The sequence below is a fragment of the Misgurnus anguillicaudatus genome, chromosome 16 (assembly GCF_027580225.2).
Source record: "Misgurnus anguillicaudatus chromosome 16, ASM2758022v2, whole genome shotgun sequence".
NCBI classification, from domain to species: domain Eukaryota; kingdom Metazoa; phylum Chordata; class Actinopteri; order Cypriniformes; family Cobitidae; genus Misgurnus; species Misgurnus anguillicaudatus.
The window spans coordinates 31,551,642-31,568,680 of record NC_073352.2 but is presented as its reverse complement, the minus strand read 5'-3'; the positions used below and the strand labels follow the sequence as shown (position 1 = coordinate 31,568,680).

The window sequence follows — 17,039 nt, the reverse complement described above, 5'->3', positions numbered from 1 at the left end:
TTTCCGGGTGGATATCAGGAGTGTTGCGCAATTGCATTTTTTAAAAAAGTGGAGAAGGTGGTTCTTTTCTAAAATTCGAGAAAATCCTCTGCTACACCTTTAATTATTTACTTAACGTCATGTCTATTTCGCTTGTAGCATAAAACTTTATATTTCTAGCAAATGCCTTTAGAATTCAAAATTTTATCTGTGAAAAATATCTTGTTGGTAGTGTGTACAGTAAGTGTCATAAACGTTTGTCAAACGGAGAGCTTATTTTTTGCGATAATCCAAAAGTCTATTGAATGGGAATGAGAAAACCAGTGACGCGCTAACTTAACGTCATCCCTGCAAAAATACGTCATCCCTGCGGCACTCTATACTTTGATGTCATATGCCGATCGATCTGCACAGTGTCGTGTATAGTCAAACCTATGGATCCTACGCCAGCAAAAGTGTAAACTGAGGATAACCTGGACACGATTTGTTAACAAGTGACCCTGAAAACAGGCGCTGGTTAAAACTGCAAATTCTCTACATTTAACATTGTTGAAAACATTTGCGATAATGCAAGTACGTATGTGAACAAAGTATATGAGACATTGTGATAGTGATTTTTGTAAAAATCTTAATGCAAAAATTGTACATATTGTGCCTTTAAGGGGTCACCTAACCAAACACGCATTCTGAGTAGTTGTTTATGCCCAAAGAGACGTTACAGTTGCTTTAATCTTCTGTTCAGACTGATCCTTTGAGGCGCTGAGCGTAGCAAAAGTGATTTAATCCCGGACAGCACTGAATGTGTAATCGTTCATTACAACACAGTTCTCTATCAGGTCCTGTGATAATAGCAGATTGGATGCTGACATCTTTTAAGGCTTTGCACATTTTATTTTGGACTTAACTTTAAAACAAGCATAGTTTTTTTGTTTTAAAAATGATTGGATGCTCTTTAGCCTGCTTGGTAGATGCAGACTGACCTACTTTTGCCTGAACCAGACGCTTTTGTATGCAGGAGACAGCTGTGCTATGCTGAAACCTCAGCTATAGGTCTTGATTATTTAAGAGGGTTGGCAGTAGATGCTAAATCCATTAAACTCCAAACAATATGAGTGTATGAATGTAAGTGAAACTATATTAGAATTTGTAGGGATATACAAATGATGATCTTCCAACATTGCTTTAATTTAGTAAATGATGTATAGTTATGATCTAAGCAATAAATATGATTGGCCAAATAAAAAAGGCCTGATTTAGTCATCACACCTTCAATAGAAAGATCAAATTAAACGCAGTGCATAATGGGATATGGTATATACTGCACATTGTGGGAAATATAGTAAGTCATGTGGCTATTTCACGCCTACTGAAAATGCACAGACTGTAGCAAAAATAGTATGACTAGTATGGTATTAAGCTATCCCCTGCACAGCTCATATTTTTGGTATTTCCCATGATGCCTTGGTGTTGGGGAAGCCATGATCATACATGTTGCAGGGCTGCTGGGATTAGACAGGTTGGCACGGTAACCCACTTTATGGTGTGTGAGTAATGAGAGCGGCTGCAAATTACAGCTCGGAGAAATCGGTTCGTTCCCAGCAGCACTCTGGTATATGAGACCCTGACCTTTGACCCTGCTGTTGCAGACATGGCTGCCTGCAGGATTTATGGACTGCACAATGTAATACACTGCTGCATAGGTAGCTAAGCAGAATGACATTCAAACCATCTATCTATTTATCTTTCTATCTATCTGTCTGTCTGTCTGTCAGTCTGTCGTATCTATCTATCTTCTTATCCTATCTATCTATCTATCTATCTATCTATCTATCTATCTATCTATCTATCTATCTATCTATCTTCTTATCCTATCTATCTATCTATCTATCTATCTATCTATCTTCTTATCCTATCTATCTATCTATCTATCTATCTATCTATCTATCTATCTATCTATCTATCTATCTATCTATCTATCTATCTATCTATCTATCTATCTATCTATCTATCTATCTATCTATCTATCTATCTATCTATCTGTCGTATTGTATCTATCGTATCGTATCCATCGCACCGTGCCGCATCGCCTCTCATCGTATTGATCTACTGATCCATCCATCCATCCATCCATCCATCCATCCATCCATCCATCCATCCATCCATCCATATCTGTCGTATCTATCTACCCTTCTGAAAAATCCAGATAAAACCAGCATAAGCCTTCAAGCCTGACCAGCTAAGTCCAGCTAGACCAGATTAAAAAGTGACCAAATCACAGCTAGACCAGCTTGCTACACCAGCAAAACCAGCTTGCAACACCAGCAAAACCAGTTAAAACCAAGGCTGGGAGACCAGCTAAAACCAGCTCACCAACTTATGCTGGTCTTAGCTGGATTTTTCAGTAGGGTATCTATCTATCTATCTATCTGATTTTGTCAAAAATAATTGTAAAGGGCGACCCCAACTCTCTTACTCCATTTCTATTTCTAAATCTTATTTTACGAGGTGGCTAATTCATATTAATTTGTACGACTCACAATACAAATTCTCGTAAGATCCGTCTGGTTTTTCTCTCCTCTGTCATTTATCCTAAGAGCAAAATGAGGAATAACATGTCTGTAATTGAGCAAACTCATTAAAACATTGTCATCAGTTTTCTTCCTGACGCGACCGCATCGCGCTAATGTCTTTATAATGAGATAGGCTTGCGTTATTGTTGAGCGATGTGTGTATCACCCGACGCACTTCAAGAATAAATCCTATATTGCTGTATCCAAGAGCTGCTGTGCAAAACTGTATCATCACCTTATGAGACAATGTGCATTATTGAGGCTTTATCGAATCTTAATGGCCTGTTGAGAAACAAAAACTGCAAGATGAAAGTTTAATTAGTGAATTAGAAAATTTTACTGTGCGTGGCTATAATTGTCTTTAGATTACCCCCGCCCAAACACACACACCGGTAGGCTGTTTATATCTTTCTGTGCAAATATAGATAAGAATTACAGCCCTGTGGGATCTTAGCGTATATGTGCTTTTTATAGGGTGTGCATGACAGATCTTTTGCCATGTATTGACTACTGGACAATGAATCAGTCATTTACCAGCGTGGCTGTGAAACAATGGGGCCACCGTGTCCTAATCCTCTTATTTGGACTCCTCCATCATCCTCATTTAAAAGAGGGCATGGGTTTTTCTAAGCCCCACCCAACCCTACTGAGCCCTTTGCTCAACACTAATTATTTTTACATTTTTGTTTATTTAATAAAAATGAAAAAATTAATGCAACACAATGTTAAAGATTATAGGAGCCAGGCAAAACCTTATTTACAAAAGGTTTTATTGTCTCTTGTACCAATCTGACTGCTGCCATATTTCAGTATTTTGTGCACATGTTAAAAATAGAGGCTATGAGAGCTCTCTCTCTCTCTCTCTCTCTCTCTCTCTCTCTCTCTCTCTCAGTGTGCCATTGACTGGCGTCAGACACTGTAGACGATGCATTCAGGCTGTTTAACATACCCAGCAAGGTCTAGAGTCAAATGCAGCAGTAATGGAAAATGGTTTCCATGGCAACCACATCCTCTCGTTTTCAATTCAGCAAGCAAAAATCTATTGAGTGTGTGGGTTTAAAAAAAATGAAACACTCCTTCCTACTTGTTACATCTCTGCTCCTCCATCTTTCAAGAGGACGGCAGTAAGCGCAACGCTGAAAGCATGCTTCCAATTTTTCTATTGTGTTTGCCAGCGTTTCTGTTTTTCACCGGAGCAACAGTGTACATGACCTACAAAATGTACTTTGACTTTTTGATGATAATGCTCTCAAGGTTCTCTCCGTGAATCAGATGCATCTATTTGAGGAAGGTAAACAGATATTTTTTATACTGTAGATTGGAGACCCTCCTACAGTACAGACATTGACGTAACCCAGAACTAAGAGGCAGATTTTGTGATTTCGGTGTTGCATTTTAAATGCCAGAAGGGGGTTCAGATTTTTTTGGGATTGTTGTACGTGCTGTTTCTGTACAAAATGTAAAAATCAATCTTTCTGGAGCTTGATTTATTAGATGTCTTCTGCTAAACCTCCCGTATGTAAATCTAGTGTCAGTTCTGTCTTCAGCAGTGAGTGTAGTGTTGAACACAAAAGATGTTTGTGTATTTCTGTCTCCGTTTATAATGAATGAACTGTGCAGCATTGTTTTTAAGTCAGAAGAGGGGTGCGATTGCTCTCTCTAGAGGAAGAATTATGAACAGTTTCATGCTTCAAATATGGCAACAAGTATGTACAATCTATTGCTTTGATCCAGGACTAAAAAGATATGTAAAATCAAAAAATGTTTGGTCACTTTATTTTACGGTATCACTGTTACAGTGTAATTATACAATAAGTACTAAGTAATAATCATCATTAACAACATGTACTTACTATAGGGTTGGGGTGAGGATTAGGGTTTGGTTTAGGGTTGCATGTAATTATGCCTAATTAACTGTTATTACTATAATAATTACAAAAAGCATGTGTAACAAAGAGACCGTAAAAAAAAGTGTTACCAAATTATTTTGGGGAATTTTTGTTTTGTTTGAACTTATTTTCTCACAAATTTGGGTTACTTATTTCATGCTGCATATGTTGGATGTTATTCAAAGAAGCAGATTATAGAACAGCATGATAATATGCAGAATTAGATAGATTAAGTACTGTTTCTCCACATATCACATGTTGTTTGGATAAACTAATACATTTAACTAGTACTAATTATTGTAGTTAATAACACTCTCAGCTGCTGTGATTAATACTGTATCTTTTTATTGAGCATGCATTGTGACTGCGTGTTTCATACATATTTTAAGCACCACATTATTATGTAGAATAATGTAAAGACCGGAAATGATCTGAAACAAACCTGTAATATTAATGTGCCTTTCTGTATATTTAAGGGTGTATACAAGTCTAATTTGCAGTACATGTACAGGATGCAATCTACACTGGGTTACTTTCAACCCAGTGTTGGGTCAAAAAAGGTCAAGACCAGCTGTTGGGTTAAATTAACCCAGGAAATGTTAATGGGTCAATGACGTGATGTTAATTATTTTGTTTCCGCATGGTTCAATCAAATGTAAAAGGGTTAAAATTTCAAAATAAATATGCAGATTACTTGCATAAATTCTATTTTTTGAGGACCAAGTCTAAAATATTTTTTTATATATACATTTTATATAATATATTTTTTTACATACATTTTTACATCATTTGTCAAAGATTATTTAGAAACAGAGCTGTTTTGAGCATATGTCAGGACAAATATTACAAAAACGCATTAAAATTTACATTTAGAAATAAATAATAAAATGATATTTTAACATGTTTTTTTTTTTTAATGATTACGCTTAGATATATGGAGCCCCTAAGGGGACACGGAGCAAAAATTAAAAAAAGTTTAGTTTCGCGTGCTCACGTGAAACTATTGCGTGCTCACGTGAAACTATCACGTGCTCACTTTTTTAAAGTTTAGTTTCGCGTGCTCACGCAGTGTCGGCGCCAGAGAATACAGAATGAGGGGGCCTCCTATTTTACTGGTGGGGCACCTGGTTCATCTTATTATTTTATTATTATTATTACTACATGGCACTGTAAAATGCTTGGTACTGATTGGCCACTGGCCAGTCGCAACATTCAAAGGTATTTTATTCCTTGAACAACCGCCTGAAACACAGCCTCACCCAGGTACTGCGAGTGCGAGCGAGTCACGTTAACAGGGACAGTTTAATACCTACGAATTAATACAGAATAAATATGCATAATTAATAACGTATATGAGATTGTATTTACAATGATTAAACCGAATGTTCCTCTTTTGACTTTTAACTTGTTTTAACGCGTCTGGAAACGTTTTGCCAGAAGGTTTGCATTTCTTAAAAATAAGCTAATAAAAGACATCAAATCAAAATGTTATGTCTATATATTTACTCATATAGCAACTAACCGTGAAATTAGCAGGATTGATACAGCCAGCCAAGTTGTTGTCGCAAATAAATCCCTCATATAGTAAAACCATAACTTATAATGACGTTAAAGTGCAAGACTGGATAACTCACGCAAATAATAAAGACCAGTACATAACCAAATAACAGCAAAAGAAAACAATGTTACTGACATATCTAACACCAGAATGAACTATGCGTTTACCTTCAGAAGAGCTGCAGGCGACGAGAGGACTTTTTAAAACTTTTTAAGAAGGTCCTTTTATTTGTCGCGAAATTTCTTCGTCTTGCTCAAATGCCAAGACTTACAAGTATACATTATTTAGACAGAAAATGAGTTGGCCATTGAGCCCCCGAATGTGACAGTAACGTTCAGTGCAGACAAAACACTGGGGATACCTTTAAGAATTTGTGTTGTTCAAATGTAGTGGCTGCGTGTATGTAACTGGCTGACTATGTTAGCATTTGTTACCTTTTTATCATCCGCCTCGGCTATCGTGACGGTAATTGTAACAGTTCACTCGGGTTTGTTTACACGCAGTGATGAGCAGACAATGTGGTTCCGAAGCACATTTTTTTTTTATTTCCAACGAAACAGTCTCCATCGCTTTCTTATCAGGTTTACATCATCTGAACACCCGGGTGGCAGGGCAAAACTTGCAAATAAACTTGAGATAAACATGAAAACAGCTCGTATTTCCTTCTGTGTATCACTATTAACAACGCACATGCGAACACAGCGCTCCTTGACTACATTACCCAGAGTTCAGCACGGTCTGCACTACAAGCCCCACATTCTTAAACATTGTGGGTTAGTATTTTAAATATTATTTTTTATTAATTATACTCCGAATTTTATTCAGTATTCATTGTATAACCAAATGTATTTGCAGCACATTTTTTTTAATTATTAAGTTCATTGTTATTTTGAGAAGTAAGGGGGCACAGTGACTCAAGTGGCCGGGCCATGCCCCCTAGGGCCCGCTCGTGGCGCCGACACTGTGCTCACGTGAAAATATTGCGCGCGCACATAAAACTATCGCATGCTCACGTGATAGTTTCACGTGAGCATGCAAAACTAAACTAAAATTCTGCACATGAAGGTTTTGCGTGAGCACATGAAAGTTTCGCGTGAGCACATGAAAGTTTTACGTGAGCACATGAAAGTTTCACGTGAGCATGCAAAACTAAACTAAAATTCTGCACATGAAGGTTTTGCGTGAGCACATGAAAGTTTCGCGTGAGCACATGAAAGTTTTACGTGAGCACATGAAAGTTTCACGTGAGCACATAAAACTAAATTTTACATTTTTTTTTACTCCAATGTCACCTTACGGACCCGGTATTGATGCCATTAATGTAGATAAAATATTTAAGATTTTTTATTGCACAAAATAAACATAAATACACTATGTGCATTGAAATAAACCTGATGCATGCTTTTAAACAATTTTTTAAAAAAGATTTTTGAATTTCTCATCTTCCCTGACTCCAATATTGGATCCAACAATGGATAAAACAACCCAAGTGTAATTACTGGTTTGTGTTGGGCACTGCTGTTTACTTTTTCATATGCATTAATCTGTAATGGGTTGAGCCCAGACGTTTGGTTGAATGAACCCAGATAATGTTTATATTTGATCCAACAATGGGTTAAAACAACCCAGCATTTTGGGTTGAAACAAAAATTACAACTCAACATGCTGGGTTCATTACTTTTTGAACCAACACTGGGTTTTAAAATAACCTAGCATTTTTTTAAGTGTACTATATAAATGATATAATTCACTTTTGCTCCTGAACACCTGTCTTATTATATAGCTATGCTAGTTCTGTGTATGACGTTGCGGCCTATTTCGTCACGTAATAAAACCAACTTTATTATTATATAATGTAAATGTTGATGTAAATACAGCCGGTCATTATCTCAAAATAAACCCCGTTTAGGTGTGATACCAAATCCTGATGATCACACCGTAAGGGGTTTATTGTGTGGTGACAGCTAATAGTACATTATAGGGATTATGTACATGTAATGTTAAGCTGTGTACACATAATGCTTCTCTTGTATTGTTTTGCAGCTGATATCATCTCTACTGTGGAGTTTAACTCTACAGGAGAGCTCCTGGCCACCGGAGACAAAGGAGGAAGAGTGGTGGTTTTCCAAAGGGAACAAGAGGTAGGAAGACGATTATAAAAAGTTTCCTATACGCTCTTTCATGTGGACAGCATGTTGACAGCAAGTCAATTGAATCTGTGCTTCCTTTACTGTGCGAGCAAAGCCTCACCCTGTAATTTAACTTCCTGTGGCTTTTAACAAGGTTCAATGGATACACCATAACCGTAAAACAGGTGAGGTCTTTGAAGTAACAGGCACCTGATAAACCACAGGTTTAATATCATGTCCACATGCTCAAACATGAAGCTTTCATGAACTCTGCAGCCACAAGCAGATTTTTTTTATTCTTTCTTTTGCCTGCCAGACTTTTGCTTTTAGGTAATTAAGTCAGACACACCTGCTTTCTCACATATTTACCTTTACATATTGGGCGGATGCTTTATCCAAAGTGATTCATAGTGCATTCCAGGATACATGTGTTCCCTGGGAATTGAACTCATGACCTTTTGCACTGCTAGCACAATGCACGGATAACTCACAACACGCATGCACGCACGCACGCATACACACACACTCATAATCACCTCTAGAGAGGGACATATTAGCCCTCTGTTTACTTTATTTGAACTGCTTGAGCCGTTTCCACAATTATTGATTTTGATGTTCCCAACGTGAGCACATCCTTATTTTATTCAGCCATTGATTGTAAGTGCATTCATGTAACAAACCAACTGTGACCAGGAAATACAGCTAATTAGAAATGATCAGCTTAAATACAGAATGTGTTTTTTTAGTAGCTACCTGTAGAGGGGTGAGGGGGCACAAACTAACGTGGGGTTAATTGTAACACAGGTATTTCACACACTGTAAAAAGTAAAAGTTTAATCAAGTTTACAAATTACTTCAGTTGGTAAGGGAAAATAATCTTTTGAGTTTTTTTACTAAATTTTTTTCAAATTAAGTGAAATTTTAATAATATATTTAGGGCCAGATTTACTAACAGCTTGCACCAGCGCAAACCATAATTTTGGCGTTAAATAACGACTGTCACGATTAACTAAAGACGCGCAGTGGATAATTAGCGCTGTAAAGGTGTGATCTAGCTATTTTTGCGACTGACCTTATTGTATATGTATTTCTAGGAGTTTCCCTTTCAGACGCAAAATTTATGGGAGGAAAGTATTTAAATGTTTCTTGCAACACGATTTTTTAATGTTTGCGCAAATTGCGCTGTTTTTTGCGCATAAAATCATTTTGCGTTTGATATGAAATTGTAGCTGATAAAAGAGGTATCAGAGAGCGTATGGTACAAGGCAGAGGATTTTTTACATTTTATTTTATTTGGAATGCTATAGGAACATATTATTCAAAATATTGTTTGCCAAGCCATTTTTTATTTTCTGGAGGAAATAAAAGGGGAGTCACTATAAGTCACACAGTAGCAACTTATTGTAAAGCTTCACATCATTGTCCTATGGATTTGTTAGCTGTGATGTCCGTGGTGCTGAACTCAAGCGCATCAGGCGTTAGTAAATCGCCGCACCTCATCAGCTCTACCTGAATTTGCGCTGCTTTTATTAGATTGTGTTGGTCATTAAGGAAATCAGCTGTTGTGCCTGCGTTATTTAAATTGCCCCTTTTTAGTAAATAACTAGCAGATATTACCACACCCATTGGTGCTTTTTGGGATTTGCGCTCTCATAATTTGCCCCATTTAGTAAATCTGGCCCTTAATGTGTCACCAATTGAAGTAATTTTATAAGGTTTTTTCACCTTATAGTGAAAAAATGTAAGTTTATTCAACTTATTTTTTTAGGTCTTAACATAAACTGTTAAAAAAGATGGACGTAGTGTCCATGATGTCACCCATTCTGAAGATCGTTTTTTAAGCTTAAAGTAGGCGTTGCCTGCCGTCGCCATCTTGGTCACGCGTCATCGCGCATCACTCGCGGATATTCGAAAATAGGTAAAGAGGTGGGACGTGGATGAAGCTGAGGTGTCTGGTTGCTGAAACCACGCCCGCCTAGCTCGACTAGTGACCCGCTGGCTGTTCACCCCTCACTCAAGTGCCCACGCTTAATATAAAGCTTAATATAATTTAAACGGAGGAGTTACAAAAAAATTCACCCCCTCAGAGTTGTCGTGAAGGGCAAACTTAGCTATATAGACAAAAAATTTTTTTTGTACCAGGCTGTAAACATATTATTTTCTACTGTAAAGTTGGCCATTTTAACATGGGGGTCTATGAGAATTGACTCCCTTTTGGAGCCTCTAGTGGCCATTCGATGATTTGGAGTTTAAGTCACTTCCGTATCGGCTTTTTTAGAGAGATCGGAAGGTTGCCCCTTGGGTCTTACCAATTGAAGTACGTTTTTTAAGTAGAGACGCTTTTACTTTTTACAGTGTAGTGACAAAGGACCGCGCAATCTGTATAGACAAAGCTGTAATCACATTGCATTCATGCATGAGACACATAAAGTCAAATATTTATAGTGCATTCACCAGTGACATCATCATCCATGGAGATCCTATACAAAAGTTTGGTAAGCAGCTTTCCTGGACTAGACAATTTACAGCAGATTTTATTTCAAAACTTTGACAAACTGTTCCTGTAGCTCACAGTGACAGCAGGTCTTAGGATTCACACATACTAATAAATAGTAAAAATTGAATGCACTAAAAGTTGCTTGAATAAAAATGTAAATGTGTCTCCTTTCTTCCACAGAGCAAAAATCAGCCTCACAGACGTGGGGAATACAATGTTTACAGCACGTTTCAGAGCCACGAGCCAGAGTTTGACTACCTGAAGAGCTTAGAAATCGAAGAGAAGATCAACAAGATACGCTGGCTGCCTCAGCAGAATGCTGCGTACTTCTTGCTATCCACCAATGGCAAGTACACGCTTGAGGTCTCAAACTGTTTCATGTTTCAGATTCATCTGTATACTTCAAAAAGAATTCACTTTCGCAAAAAGCAAACAAAACATCAAACGGCATTTCTGTTTGGATCATTCGGATTCAGCATGTATGAACTCTTAAGATCATACACTTTAAAAAATGCTGCATTATTTTCAACCCACCGTTGGGTCAAAAAAGGATGAACCCAACCTCTTGTGGTTCGTTATATAACTTGTCGTGTCGTTTAGTATTTAAAACACAAAAGATGAAGAATGGCTGAAGTCTGTATCCCCTACCTATGACATCATACATCTCTACATGTTCAGATGGTATAACAGTGGTTTACATTCTCCGCAGGTGCTGGATCTTTTCCAACAGTGTGCCAGATTGTGTGCCACAGATTGCAAAATGTCCCACTCCCCATCTTTTTATTTTCTATATGCTTTTATTATGTCACTTGTTTGTTGAATTTGCTGTGTGTGTTATTTGTTTTAGATAAAACTGTAAAACTGTGGAAGATCAGTGAGAGGGACAAGAGACCTGAGGGATATAATCTGAAAGATGAAGATGGAAGGATCCGAGACCCAACGACTATCACCACGTTACGGGTGCCAGTACGCTTCTTGACATTATTTACACCTGATTTACAGTTATGCATGATGAAGATGAGATGTGAATGCTAAACACATACTAATAATCTATTAAATGTAATGTTTGTTAGAAGTGTGGTAAATCACATTCACTATAAATAAATAAATTAATTAATTGTAAGTTGCTTATAGTAAATTAAACCCAGCCTGATCTCACAAAAAATCGTACATATTTTACGAGTTGGCTAATTCGTATCAATTCAAATGAAGTTATGCATGATCAAAATTAATCCTCATGGAAAAAACTACAACAAAACCGAACCCCTAACCCCAACGTCACAGGGGTCAAGGTGAAACGTGCCAAAACTTACGAATGTGGTCGTATTAATTAATACAAATTAGCCAACTCGTAAAATATGTACAAATTCTCGTGAAATAGCGTTGGATTAAACCTATACATTCACAAAATTATATATTTTATTATAGATGACAATCTGTAATTTTTTCGAGTTTAGAAAAAAATTTGAGGTTTTGTAAGATTCATTAAATCTTTTTCTTCAAAATCACAGACTAAAATTTACAGTGTGACATTTTCTAAATGATTTGTTTCGCTTAAACATAACGACATTTCAAAGTGCACCAAAAGGCGATTTAAACAAACTAACTTAATGTACAAACATCACAATGCTAGTGTCAATGTAAAGTAAATGCTCTAATGAATATATGTATTGCAGTCGAGCATAAATGTGTATCATATTTTTGGTATTTACAAATAACTGGATTCGCTTTACCTTCTTTAAACGCACCTTTGAAAACCACAGTTTCTGAAATTTCTATACATAGCTTTTATAAAAATTATCCGCACTATAGGCGGTTTCATCACACGTTGTCATGGTTAGGCGTCTGAACCGAAGTGAACTTCCGGTCTGTATTTATTTATTAATCTTGGGTGCGTTTGCCGAACGACATAATTTGCTGCTGAACCACCATAGTACCATGCATAGTTGGAGAAACTAATTACCTTGTTTCCTGAAAGCATAGCAACTTTGTCGCACATCCGTTGTTTAAACCATGTTGGTTCAACAACATAGTTGATGATGTCACGTGGGAGGTGGAGTAATAATTAATTTGTTCAAATCTATTTAATATCAGATTACTGCTTTAAATAACTTACATTGCATCGGATTTTGTTACCGTGATTTAGTTCTTTGTTGTTTAATTCAAGATATTTCATTTATGTGCAAGTTTCCTCTTACGTCACTCCTCCCAGGGATTCCCCAGGGTCTTAAAGCCTGTAGGGTTGCACGCATGCACACTTTTCAAAAACACTCATTTGTTTACAAACTAAAAGACACAAAATGGACTTTGTATATATTTAAAATGATGGTTACAGAATGCACTACATGTTTTTTGCTTATCTAGTTCAAAAGCATGATCAAAGTAAGTCTATATATTATAGTAACGAGGAATTAAGCTTCTAACAACAAGTAGCTGTAGTTCCAAACACACAAGTTTGCGACGCAGTTTGTGAATATCCGCTGGAACGATGGTTTTGCAAACACCAGAATCGCTGAACTATGCTGAAACGCCTGAACTTGCGACCATAGTTGCCTAACCGTGGGTTCACACCAGCCGCGTTTGAGGCTTCAAAATTGCGTCTATAACGCCTAGTTTGCCACTTGAACAGTTTGAGTTTACTCGCTTATTCGTGTGTGAAAGCCGCACGCAAAATTCTAGTCATTGAGACATTCATGCGGAAATTCGCATCATGGGAGGGGCTTCTGCGACTCTGCTCGCTTCCTGTAATCACGTCACTACTAGAGCAAGCTCCTGATTGGTTAACGCAGCGCGTTCTTTCGCCAAAGTAAAAAAATTTCAACTCGCCCGTTTGCCGCGGCAATGAGGCAGAATCGCATCTACCGTGCCGCACAATATGCCTCATTTGCGCCGTGAGACCTACAGATGTGCGTCAACGCATCTTTACATTGACTCAACATTGAAATCACTCGCGCTTGATGCCTCTACCGCGCCTGGTCTGAATGCAGCATAATGATGCTTTTGGGAAACTCACCCCTGGCTAGTGGCTAAACTGATCTCTGAAACAAATACCTCATCGAAAATAATATGTTTTGGGTTGCTTAAAACGAGGGGAGACGACGAGCATTGATCTGTGTGGGGAGGTTTGGCAGCCAGGCAAGGATTCAAGGACCTGTCGCTAACATTGTATACAATAATTTTACACAATAACGTTAGCTCCGTGAAATAGTTGATACACGTTATATTTATGAACGGAGGTTATTCACTTATCATTTATTTTCCTTATTATCAGAAATAAATTGTAAAAGGACTCTGTTGTTATTCATTCTATGTGGAAGTCTACCAGAAGTTGCGTTTAGTCCACAAAAGCTGTTTGTTTAGGTTGTTACTGCTGAAACGGTCTATAAAATCTTATTTTCAATAGAATATGGTAGTGATTTCTTATAAATTATTCATATGTGTATATATTTTTTTAAATTCATGTGCCCTCATAATTTTTATTCATTAATGTTAACCTCCAAACCCCCTCGAAACGATTTCTCTCCCCATCACGGTTTATGGCATGAGGGCGGGGCACTTGGGGACTCGCCCCAGTTGATCGTCCTTGTGTTTTGTTACATCACGATATGAAAATTAAGACAATCCCTTTCATTTCATTCTTATTTGAACTTCTATTAAAGGCAGGGTGATTTTTGAAAAACCCTTTAGAAAAGGGAGTCGGGCCGACTACCAAAACACACTTGTAGCCAATCAGCAGTAAGGGGAATGTCTACTAACCGACATCGTTGCCTGGGTTGCGTATGTGTGGGGCGCGTCTATCAAAAGAAGGTCAAGATTCTATTGGGATAGGGGCGTGTTTGTTTAATTCAATTCAATTCAATTCAATTTTATTTATATAGCGCTTTTCACAATACTCAATTGTTTCAAAGCAGCTTTACATTAATAGAAGCAGTAAAAGCACAGAAAAATGACAGATAGCACAACATAATACACAATAGCATAAGCTGTCAAATTTGCTGAGGCTATGACTCGACATTATGAACGAGCGTATTACTAATGTAACGTCTAGGAGAAGAAGCTAAATTAAGCCCAAGCAGGCTACCTCCCCGGGGTAAAAAACCCCCTAGGAGAAAAAAAACAAAAACCCCGGGTTGTTGATCCGAGGAAAAAAAAAAAAAAAGTCCTAGGAGGGAAAAACCCTTGGGAGATATATATGTATATAAACACATATAAACGGATAAGGAGATTAAGCGGGGATTAAGCGGGGTTTAAGCGGGTTCTGCCGGTGGTCGTTGGTCAGGCATCAGCTGGGCATCACAGTGATGGACGACCAGTAGATCAGAGGTGAGTCGACTTTCACATCTACCGGAACTGGGTCTGTTTGTCCCATTGTCCTCAGGGTCGAGGACAGGACAGGGAGAGAAAAACAAAATCATATTAGCGTAGGGGCCGTTCACATGTAATGCAAGTGTCACACAGTGATGTGGTTTAATCAGCTTAGTTTCAGACAGACTAACTATTGCGGCATAATTATATTATCCACAGTTGAGGATTTTGCAAATTGGGGGCCCACTGCGACGGTATATATGGTAACTAAGGGTCACCTTCTGATTTTTAAGAGAAAGAGAAAATGAAACCTGTCGACCCGTTTGACTAAGGCCTGTAACCCCACTGTCGTCGTTAATGCAGGTTCAGTGGCAAACGGGTCTATATTGCATGCTATTTACAAGATCATGAGAAAACGCCAACATCGCAACCTGACCATACGTGCCAACCCGTTTGACTAAGGCTGGAGGCCCCACTGTCGTCGTTAATGCAGGTTCAGTGGCAAACGGGTCTGTATGGCATACTATTCACAAGACACAAAAAAGCGCCAAAATCGCAACCCGACCATACGTGCCAACCCGTTTGACTAAGGCTGGAAGCCCCACTGTCGTCGTTAATGCAGGTTCAGTGGCAAACGGGTCTGTATGGCATAGTATTCGCAATATAAAGAAAGCGCCAAAAGCCCAACCCAACCGTACGTGCCAACCCGTTTGACTAAGGCCGGATGCCCCACTGTCGTCGTTAATGCAGGTTCAGTGGCAAACGGGTTTGTATGGCATACTATTCACAAGAACAGGAAAGTTCCAAAATCGCAATCCGACTATACGTTAAGATAAGGTTTTTATTTATTTATTTGGTTGGTCTGTTTTATGACCGCGAGTGCTTTGTTCGGTACAAATAACTATTTCGAGTTAAGTACTTTTACTAGACGAATGCTTTGTTGAAGAGAAAAGTTTTAAGTCTAGATTTAAAATTATCGACTGTGTCTGATTCTCGGACATCGGTTGGTAAATCATTCCAGAGCTTAGGGGCTAAGTAGGAAAATGACCTTCCACTTTTAGACACTTTTGATAGTCTAGGGATAATCAAGAGACCAGAATTTTGTGACCGTAGTGTGCGTGATGGATTGTATTCTGATAGTAATTCTCTAAGGTATGACGGTGCTAGGCCATTTAAAGCTTTGTAGGTGAGTAGTGATATTTTAAATTGTATGCGATATTTAACTGGTAGCCAGTGTAAAGATGCCAGAATTGGGCTTATGTGGTCGTACTTTTTAGATCGAGTAAGTACCCTTGCGGAAGCGTTTTGAACTAGCTGAAGCTTGTTTACTTGATTTGCATGGCATCCCCCGAGTAGCGAGTTACAATAGTCTATTCTAGAGGTCATAAAAGCATGGATAAGCTTCTCTGCGTCAGATGTAGACAGTATATGGCGTATTTTCGAGATATTTCTAAGGTGGAAGAAAGCTGTACGGCAGACGTTGGCGATATGACTATCGAAGGATAAGTTGCTGTCGAACATCACACCTAAGTTCCTTACCGTGGAAGATGGCACCACAGTGCAGCCATCTATGTGCAACGTGTAATCTGACATATTATGTTTGTAGCGATTCGGTTCAATAATAAGTATCTCTGTCTTATTGGAGTTCAGCTTAAGAAAGTTATGTGCCATCCAGTCCCTAACATCGCTAAGGCAGTCTGTTAGCTTAGAAAACGTGTGTGTTTCGCTGGGATGTGAGGAGATGTAAAGCTGGGTATCATCCGCATAGCAGTGAAAACTTATGTTATGTTTCCTGATAATGTCTCCTAGAGGTAACATGTATAACGAGAACAGGATAGGACCTAAAACCGATCCCTGCGGTACACCGTATTTAACCAGGGAGTGATATGACTCTTCCTCGTTTACATAAACAAAGTGATAGCGATTGGTTAGATACGACCTAAACCATGCTAGCGCCTGACCACTGATACCAACATAGTTTTCTAGTCTATTGAGTAAGATTGTATGATCTATTGTGTCAAAGGCTGCACTAAGGTCTAATAATATAAGAATTGAAATGTCACCACGATCGGATGTTAATAGGAGGTCATTTGTAACTCTAAGCAACGCTGT

General features: G+C 38.2%; 1 protein-coding gene across 4 annotated transcripts in view; it reads left to right on the top strand.

Moving 5' to 3' along the window:
* ppp2r2ba (protein phosphatase 2, regulatory subunit B, beta a) overlaps nucleotides 1–17,039 on the top strand; it is an 89,822-nt gene that overhangs the window by 62,446 nt on the left and 10,337 nt on the right. For 3 of the 4 annotated variants that reach the window (XM_055177246.2, XM_055177248.2, XM_055177249.2), the window contains 3 exons: nucleotides 8,040–8,137; nucleotides 10,803–10,968; nucleotides 11,470–11,582. In XM_055177246.2, the coding sequence (XP_055033221.2) occupies nucleotides 8,040–8,137; nucleotides 10,803–10,968; nucleotides 11,470–11,582 (377 nt within the window). Of the gene's footprint in view, nucleotides 1–3,609; nucleotides 3,841–8,039; nucleotides 8,138–10,802; nucleotides 10,969–11,469; nucleotides 11,583–17,039 lie in introns of those variants that run through there. The other variant, XM_055177250.2, reaches the window with a different exon arrangement.